At 57.1% G+C, this 9,149-nt stretch overlaps 1 protein-coding gene across 2 annotated transcripts in view; it reads left to right on the plus strand.

The window, feature by feature from the left end:
- ARHGAP8 (Rho GTPase activating protein 8) overlaps window positions 1–8,168 on the plus strand; it is a 53,249-nt gene extending 45,081 nt beyond the window's left edge. For both annotated transcript variants that reach the window (XM_072973666.1, XM_072973667.1), the window contains exons 12-13: window positions 4,073–4,176; window positions 6,413–8,168. In XM_072973666.1, coding sequence (XP_072829767.1) covers window positions 4,073–4,176; window positions 6,413–6,712 — 404 coding nt within the window. In that variant the 3' untranslated portion in view covers window positions 6,713–8,168. The remainder of the gene's footprint in view (window positions 1–4,072; window positions 4,177–6,412) is intronic.
- The last annotated feature ends 981 nt before the right edge of the window (window positions 8,169–9,149 follow it).

Genomic DNA, 9,149 nt, shown 5'->3' on the forward strand with positions numbered 1-9,149 from the left:
GGGGGAGCTGGACACTGATCTTAACCACATGGCCGTCCTTCAGGGATATGCGACCCCAACTCCCCTCACCCCACACCCCATGGAAATTTGCACCCATTTAGTTGGCTGGCGCACCCAAGCACCTCCCAAGCTCCAGGCCCTGCCTGAAGGGGGAGGTGGGGATGGGTGACATCGAAGCTGACTGACTTGGGCCTGGGGGGCTGGAGTCAGGCTGAGCCTCAGGGAAACATGTGATCGTGTGCACAGAGGTGATTGGCTGGAGGAGACAGACAGGGAGGCTGCCCATCCAGCGTCCATCCACGAGCCGGGCCCCATGCAGGGATGGCAGGGCAAGGGAGATGGCGGTGCCCTAGAGAGACTCTTCCACACCTCGCTAACCCCTGCAGGGGTCTCCGACCACCCGTGTCCCTGTGAGTGGAGGTGAGCTGCAGTCCAGTCCTCTGAGGGCCCTGCCTCAATGACAGAGCCACGCTCAGAGAGCCCCTGGGGTCAGCAGGACACACGGTCATGAAGCCAAGTTGGATTTTTCCTTGTCTCCTCCGCTGCCGTGGCCCTCAGTGTCATGGCCATCAGGGAGGTTGCTCACTGTCTTAACCTTCAGGAGACAGGAGATCTGATTAACATCATTAGGAAAAAACCCACTTAGAAACCTCATACCCAGCGTGGGCCATTATGCTGCCGGCACGGACTGTGTGACTCGTGTGACAAGGCCTCTCCTTGGCCGCACTCGAGTGAGGCTCGTCTGGGCCTCCTCGAGTAGACCTCGGCCTTGGCCTGTGAAATCTGCAGACCCGGCACGGATGAGTTCACCACCCCACGCCCTGCCCGCCCCCCCCCCCACCACACACAGACTGGAATAAGTACTAGCATTGTTTCCAACAGCTCAAGGCTGCACCCCTAGGACGGTGACTCCAGACTCAGTCAGTTCCTGCCTGAGAGACAGAACCTGGTGATAGAGATGCCCACCCCGTCTCAGAGCAGTGACTTTAGACAGTGTGCAGTTGTAAGGCCCTCCTCTGCCCGCTTGGAGATGTAGATCTTCTCTTCCCAGGACTGCCTTCTCAGGGGCCCTAGAGCCATCCCTTTGAAAGGCAAACATTCAGGAAGACCCGTGCCTCCCGCAGGGGGAGGTGGGGAGGGCGTCGCTCACCTGCCTCCTGTCCTGAGGCCTAAGTGTGTTTCTCTGATTAATAAACCCAGACAGCCTCGTCACATTAACCCCCTCTTCCTGCTTTTGCAAACGTCCCCTTCCCTGACTGCTCGAGCCCCCGCTGCCCCCCACCCAGCTCCCTCACCCCCTTACAATGTTCAGCCACCTCTGCACAAGTGGTAGGGTTCCATTCATGCCAGATTCTTCCGTTAGGGTAGTTATTACTGAATGCAGTCTATCCTGATCTCCGTAACTAGGGTCCAGATAAACCATCCAGTTTATCTTCGACGCCGGCACCTACTTGCCAGGCCTCGAGCCAGGCAGCGGTGATCTTAGCGGAGGAAACCTGCAGGCCCTGCCCAGAAGGTGTGCCGGGCTAGCTGTGGGCCAGGTGCAGAGTTGAACCGAGTTGACAGAGTTAAATGGTTGAAGTGTTTCTCGACCTGGACAACAGGTATTTTCCAGAAGGAACACGGGAGAAGGCTGCCGGGCGGGAGGAGGAGCGGTGGCAAAGGCGTGGCAGGGTGACTGAGCTGGGAGCTTGTGGCCATGAGGCTGGCTGGGCGACAGAGGTTCTCAAACTCTCCTGGGCATCGGACTCCCTCCCCCACCGACCCCCGGGGGCAGGTTGAAACATTGACCCCTGGGCCCCACCCTGGAGTTTCTGACTCCATAGGGCTGGACATCAGCCTGTGAACCTGCATTTCAACTGGTTCCTGGGCGATGCTGATGGGCAGGGCTCTGTCCCGTGGAACACAGTGGACGCCCAATTCCTGGGAAAGGCCAGGCTGTGAAAAGCCAAGCCTCTGAGGGATAAAGCTCAATATGTGGTCTTTTTGCTCCAGGAAGCAGGGGCAGGGGAGGGGCAGACACTGAGAACTTGTGAAGATTATAGCATGATGGTAATCACACGAGCACACAGTAAGAGAAAAAAATCGAACAGTGCGAAAGGGTCCGTGATGAAGCTGGGGTCCCCTGCCAGCACCCTCGGTCCCACGCGTGCATCGACCCAGCAGTGGGTCTGTGCCTGTTTTCCTCTCTTTCCAGGAGTGTTCCTCGTGCACACGCTGTTTTGAGCCCTGCTTTTTTTTAAAATATGAGACATCTTTTAGTTCTTTCCTCGTCCTGCGCATCTTGACTCATTCTTTTTAACAGCTGCCTAGCATCCCATCAACTTTATGATGTTACAGGTAGCAAACATCTAGGACTACTTCCAGTTTTGTTTTGCTCCCTAATTTTAAGTCTCAGTTCTGGTTATTGAGAACCCCCATGCCCATGTGACCGAAGACCAAGGCTTCCGGCTGTTGGCTGTCGTCTGACAACGCAGCCTGGCTGAATTGTGACTCAGGTGTAGGGTTGCCAGATTAAACAATAAAAATATAGGATGCCCAGTTAAATGTGAATTTCAGATATGCCATGAATACTTTTTTAATGTAAGGATATTCTAAATACTGCACAGAGTGTACCTGTACTAAAAAATATGCGCTGTTTATCTCAAATTCACATTTAACTAAGTGTCCCCTGTTTTACCTGGCCACCCTACTCAGGTGGGCTGCATGTCTTCCTGAAGGGATGCAAAAGCCCGCCCTTGCAGGGAACACTCTGGAGGAAATGGGCTTTCCAGGTGGCCTGTGTTGTACAGGGAGAAAGGAAACTGCTACAGGGACAATCACCCAGTATATAGCAGGGAGGTTGAGAGCCCTGACTCAGAGCTGAACAGATCTGGACTCCAGTCTGGGCTTCACCACACATTAGCTGTGTGACCTTGGGCAAGTCACTTAACCTCTCTGAGCTCAGTTTCCTCATCTGTATCAAACTGGGACTGCTTTAAGGATTAAGTGTGCATAAAATTCTTGACATGGTTCCTGCTCTGTACATACATGAGATACATGCTCCTTACACAGTAGCTTTATGACAGCAAGTGGGTCCTTCCTGCTCACCAGGGAGTGCTCTTTCTCCAAGGAACCATAGTAAAAGCCGGGGGTGGGGGAGGACCTGGCACCAGTGTCTGCTCTGGGGCCACAGTTCTTAGAAAGAAGATGTGGAGGCTGGAGAGCAGAGACCCAGGGCAGCCAGATGGCCGCCTCCAAGCCTGCTGGTTCCTCGGAAATATTAATTCCAAGGAAACTCTTGGTCCGCTCAAATGACCCAGCAACAGCTTGAGTTCCGGAAAGAATGACTTTTATTAAAAAGCCAACAAGGATGTTCACAGTAGGGAATTCTGTGTCTTTCTGCAGTGGCTGTGTGTGTCAAGCACAGAGTGTTCACCGTAACCCTGCCCAGGGCTTCGTGGGAGGAGGTTAGCGCTCAGAGGACTGCGGTGTGAGTGTGCATGTGGGTGTGTGTGCAGGTGTGTCTGCTGCAGGGGCCTGGTGCGCACTTGATGATGGCGAGTTTTGACTTGAAGGCTATGGAGGTCGGTGGAGGATGTAGTTATGGGGGGGTCTGGGGCTGCTCACTCTGGTCAGCTCCACCCAGGCCCCTGGTGGGCACAGGCACCTGAGCTGTGAATCTTAAGCAGGTTAAGTTGGTGTAGAGCCAGGTCAGCACACTCTTTCTGTAAAGGGTGAGAGAGTCATTATTTTATGTGCCGGACGCAACTGGAATGCAGAAGCAGCCACGGACAAAGGGGCGCGGGTCTGCGCCAGTAAAGCTTTATTGATAGAAGCAGGCCATTGGCCCTCGGCTTGTAGTTTGCCGCTGCTGGCCTGGACCATTCCATGTATGAAGTGGTTCGGCTCCCTGGCCCTCTGGGAGGGAGTAGCTACGGTGCCCGTGGAGAAGGGAGGGAAGAGCGAAGAAGAGGGGTTTGCTGAGAAGAGCCGCCCAGCTGGGAAGAAGGCGGGGCCCCGAGCTGCCCTCCTCCCAGTCCCCACAGCCGTCCCTGGGAGGGACACAGGAAGGACCCTCGTGCTGTTGCAGGTGTGGAGAGCAGCCTGCGGGTGACCTGCTGCCGCCAGATCTTGCAGAGGCTTCCAGAACACAACTACGCCGTCCTCCGCTACCTCATGGGCTTCCTGCACGAGGTGAGTGGGCCGGGCAGGGCCGCGGAGGGGAGGCGCTCCGCTTGGAGCCCCAACAGACCAGGGTCCGGGTTCACATCCTCCTCGGGCTTGGAACCCCACTCAGGCCTCAGAGGACTCCATCCAAGGTCTGGCCAGGCAACAGCTTTGCTGAGAAACCCACCTGGCTGCTGGGCAGGGTCACCCGTGCCCGCCCCCACCCCCCTTGGACACCTGGTTGGTGCTGAGACCTTCCCTGTCGGGTCCCTCTGCTCCGCGCCCACCCGGACTGAGTGTCAGGAGCGGGGACATGTGCCCAGGCCAGGGATGGCGAGGAGTCTCGTGGCCGTATGTGGACCCAGTAGGACATTCCTGTGAAGTTTCATGAGTTTCCTGGGGCTGCTGTAGCAAAGTACCGCACGCTGGGTGGCTTAAAGCAATAGAAATGTGAGCTCTCACCATCCTGGAGGCCAGAGGTCCTAAAATCAAGGACCGAGGTCTGCAGCCCCATGCTCCCTCCGGAGGCTCCAGGGGAGGGTCCTCCCTGCCTCCTCCAGCTCCTGGCGGCTCCGGGCGCCCCAGGCTTGTGGCTGCATCCCCCAGGCCCGTCTTACCTAGCCTCCCCTCCTTCGTGTGTCTCTGTGTCTCCAGTCTCTCTCTCCTTTATCTGATAAAGTTACTTGTCGTTGGATTAGGGCCCACCTGGGTCATCCAGGGTGCTCTCACCTTGAGATCCTTAACGTCTGCAAAGACCCTTTCTCCAGTACGGCCACCTTCGCAGGTTCTGGGTGGGCGTCTCTCTTGTGGGGCTGCCATTCAGCCCCCGGCACCAGGACAAGGACATAGAAGTGAGGAGCACCTTTCCCGGCTCTGGGTCCGGGCTCAGAGTCCCCATCCCGGGACAGGGAGCAGCAGTCTGTGAGGCCAACACGGGGAATGTCCACAGCCCCACATGGGTCCTCCCCCGGCACCGCCAGACCCACGTTCCCTGCTGTATAATCGCTTCCGGATCCCCTCCCCTCTCCCTTGTGGGTGGAGTGTGGACGCAGGCGTGGACTGGGCCGTGCCTGGCTGTGTGGGTCCCAGCCAGGGACCCCGAGCTTCTGAGCACCCGCAAGGCGGCAGCATTTCCAAGAGACCTGCCCAGGGTCTTCAGGGGCTCATGTGGGAGCCCTGCTTCGTGGCAAGTGGCCTGAGGATGTGATGACCAGTGAGGGTGGAGGGGACCTCCGGGCAGAGCCAGTGTCACGTACTGGAGTCTGTCAGCTGATGCCACCTCTTGGTTTTAAAATAAACCACTTCATTCTCCCTCCCCCTCACTTGATTCCGTTTCTCAGAGGTCAACAGCTAAAAGTTTCTCCCCTCACGTTCTTTTTTCTCCTTTATTTTCACAATCTGGAGACAGATTTGTTTCTCAGCCCTCCCCCACGCCGCTGACATTCATACGTCCAGTGGGGCTCGGCGCTGCAGCATGCTGGCCCTGGTGTGCACCTGCAGGGGCTGTGGGGGCTGGTGGTGACAGTGACTGGGAGGGGGACCGGCTGGCTCACTGAGGCGTGCCTGGACATGTCTGGTCATCCTCTCTGGGTCCGTGTGGGTCACCTGGCTGTGTCCCCCTCACCCCAGTTTCTTCTCTTCCCTGGCATCTGTGGCTTCTGATTCTCAGAGGTTCTGGGACCTGGGAGCTGAGAAGAGAACAGGCTTTGCCCTCAGGTGAGCCCAGGTGTCCCTGTGGCCACTGACTAGCCATGTGACCTTGGGCAAGTCTCCTGGACCTTCTGGGCCTCAGTTTCCTCCTGTGTAAAATAGGCTTGAGGTGCCCCACTTCCTGTAAGTGTTGGCTGAGATAGGGGGACAGCTCCTTCGGGGAAGCAGTCTCCTTACACCCTCTCGTCAGTCCCCTAACAACCCTTGCATGCCAGCCGGTCTGGTCTCTGTCCAACTCACCAGCCAGAGCACGGAGGTCAGAGGTCATCTGGCTGGGTGACACTGAAGGTTGGGCTCATACACACTGTGCTCAAGCCCCCACCACGAGGGGACCGCCTGAGTCCTCCAGAGTGGAAGAGGAGATGGGGGGCTGCTGCAGAGATTCTAGAAGGGGACCATAGAAGATCAGAGCCAGAGGGCCCCATCAGGGCATCGGGAGACTGAGGCCCGAAATGGGGAAGTGGCTGCCCGAGGTCGCCACCCTGGCTGGTGGCTGCCTGCGTTCTGCCCACTGCTCAGAACCCACTGTCACACCCCTTGTGTTCTCACCCAGGTGTCCCGGGAGAGCATTTTTAACAAAATGAACAGCTCCAACCTGGCCTGTGTCTTCGGGCTGAACTTAATCTGGCCATCCCAGGGGGCTTCTTCCCTGAGCGCCCTGGTGCCCCTGAACCTGTTCACTGAACTGCTGATCGAGTACTACGAAAAGGTCTTCCGCGGCCAGGATGCACACGGGGAGCCCGGCGCCAGCGGGGCCGCCCGAGACGGACACGCCAGAGACAGAGCTGCTGCAGGGCCCGCCAGGCCCCCCGTGCCCCCGCGTCCCCTGCCCGCGGCTGGGAGACCCCTCTAGCACTGGGAGTGTCACGGTGAAGTCTATCAGTCTGCGCACGTGCATGCGTGCTGTGTGAACTTGCATTAAATGGCCTTCTGGTGAACCTTCTAGTAGGAATTCCGTGGTCCTGAGGGTTCAGCCCTTCACACTGTTCCTGACTGCGGGCTGAGATAAAATGACGGGTCTGTGAGGACCGCGACCCAACCTGGCTTAACTGCGGTCAGACCTTTACGGGCTGGGCCTTGTGCCAGGCATCTCCTGCTGCCGTGATGCTGTGTGACACACCGCAGATCCAGGGGCTTCAAACAGCGGCTCTTTGTCATTGCCCACAGGTCAGCGGGGCAGTTCTGGTCCTGTTGGGATTGCTCAGTGTAGTCGGGCGAGAGGTCAGCGGGGACACTCAGGTCTCCTGCAGGCGTCACATTTCCCTTTAGTCGGCTGATCCAGGCGCTTCGTGCAACGTGGGCCAAGGCTCAGGCACAGACACTAGTGCAGCGTCTCTCTGAGCTTACGTGGTTCACTTGTGCTCACACACTGTTGGCCAGAGCAGGTCTCATGGCCAGGGCCAAGGTCATAGTGGAAGGGTTCTGCCACGTTAGCAAGGGGTGTGGATACGGGGAGTTGGAGAACTGGGGCAGCTGTCAGCCTGCCCGAGGGCTCCAGGACATGCTCTGGCCCTGCGATCTCAGGCTGGCTGGCCCCCAGCCTTGCAAGGTGGGCCCTGTGTTTCCAGCTTTAAATACAGTGAGGAGCGGTAGGAAGTCGTTGTTCTCCATTCCCAAAAAAGAGCCCCCAATTTCCCTGATCAGCCAGGCTTAGGTCGCGTGCCCACCCTGGACCAGCGCGGTGGCCAGGATGTGCACTGGTGGGCTGGCCTGAGCTGTGTGCCCTACACTGACCTGGCAGTGAAGGAGGGGGGTCCCCCGATGTGTCATTGTGCTGGGGCCACCATAGCAAATACTGCAGACCGTGGCATAAACAGCAGGTCTTTGTGTTCTCTCCATTCTGGAGGCTGAAGTCCAAGGTCAGGGTGCTGGCGTGGTCAGGTTCCCGGTCGGGTTCCGGTGAGGGCTCTCTTCCTGGCTTGCAGGTGGCCGCTTTCTCCCCCTGTCCTCACATGGCAGAAGAGAGCACCCTCTGGGGTCTGTTCTTACAAGGAGACAGATCCTGTTGGATCAGGGCGCCACCATGCTCCTGGCCTCATTTAGTCTTGACTACTTCTGTCCAGACTCTGTCTCCAAATACAGCCACACTAGGGGTTAGGGCTTCAATAGATGGATTTCAGAGGGACACAGCCACTCAGGCCACAACACCGAGTAATAACACCCTAGTGACGTGCCACCCTCCACAGAGGGTCGGCTGTGTGTCAGGCACTGCCAAGCCCCCCACTCTCTGGCTGCAGAGAGAACGGGGCTGCCAGGGAGCAGAGGACACATGTCCACTGCGGGGACACCATCAGCCAGTCCAGGACAGGGATAGGGTGTCAGTGCCCGACTGAGCTGTGACCCGGGTGTCTGCATGGACCCTTGGAGTCGCTGGGGGCTCCACTCTGGATTGGAAGGTGAAGGGGACTCATTCACCTCCTGCCTGTCCTCATCTCCACATTAACTCCACTCCTGACCTGTCGTGTGCAGTCCTCTGCTCTGCTTGTCTCCGCTTTCCTTGAGGGAGGGGACGTGTACCCAGCGAGTATCTCCCAGTGCCTGTCAGTGAATGAGTGACCCCTTGTGCTGAGGACCAGGCAGACTGAGGGCAGGAGAGCATCTGCCGGGAGTATTAATCCTACCTGAAGAAGTTTCTCCCCGTGGCGCAGGTGGGCCTATGTGTCTTCTCTGATCATCTCATTCCTGGTCTACAGATGAGGACTGGAAGGCCCAGAGAGGTGAAGGGCCTTGCTCTAAGTCACACAGCTTGTCCTCAGCAGAGCAGGGATTCAGGCCTGTGCATCCCTGTGCTGTAGGAGCCAAAGGGAGAGATGGGGCCTCAGTCTCAGCACATGTACAAGGGTGGGGGTGGTCACACTGCACACTCCCCTCCAGCTCTGAGGACACCAGCACAGAAGCCACGAGGCCTGAGCTGGGATCAGCTCCACCAAATGTCTGATCAGGCTGAACTCCCACCTGCCTGCTTCCTATTTGAACACAGGTGAACCATCCAGTGGGGACACCAGGGTTCATCCGCCCCGCGTCCACAACAGCAGAACATGGAAACAAAGTAAGTGTCTGTCGATGGATGAATGGATAAAGAAGATGTGATTACATATACAGTGGAATATCATTCAGTCCTGAAAAGTGAGGAAATCCTACCATTTTTGACAACGTGAATGGACCTTGAAGGCATTATGCTGAGTGAAATAAGTCAGGCAGAGAAAGACAAATACCATATGATATCATTTACTATGTAGACTGAAACACACAAAACACACCAACCTCACAGAAAAGGAGTTTTGTGGGTA

Source organism: Vicugna pacos, chromosome 12, assembly GCF_048564905.1.
Source record: "Vicugna pacos chromosome 12, VicPac4, whole genome shotgun sequence".
Classification (NCBI taxonomy): Eukaryota; Metazoa; Chordata; class Mammalia; order Artiodactyla; family Camelidae; genus Vicugna; species Vicugna pacos.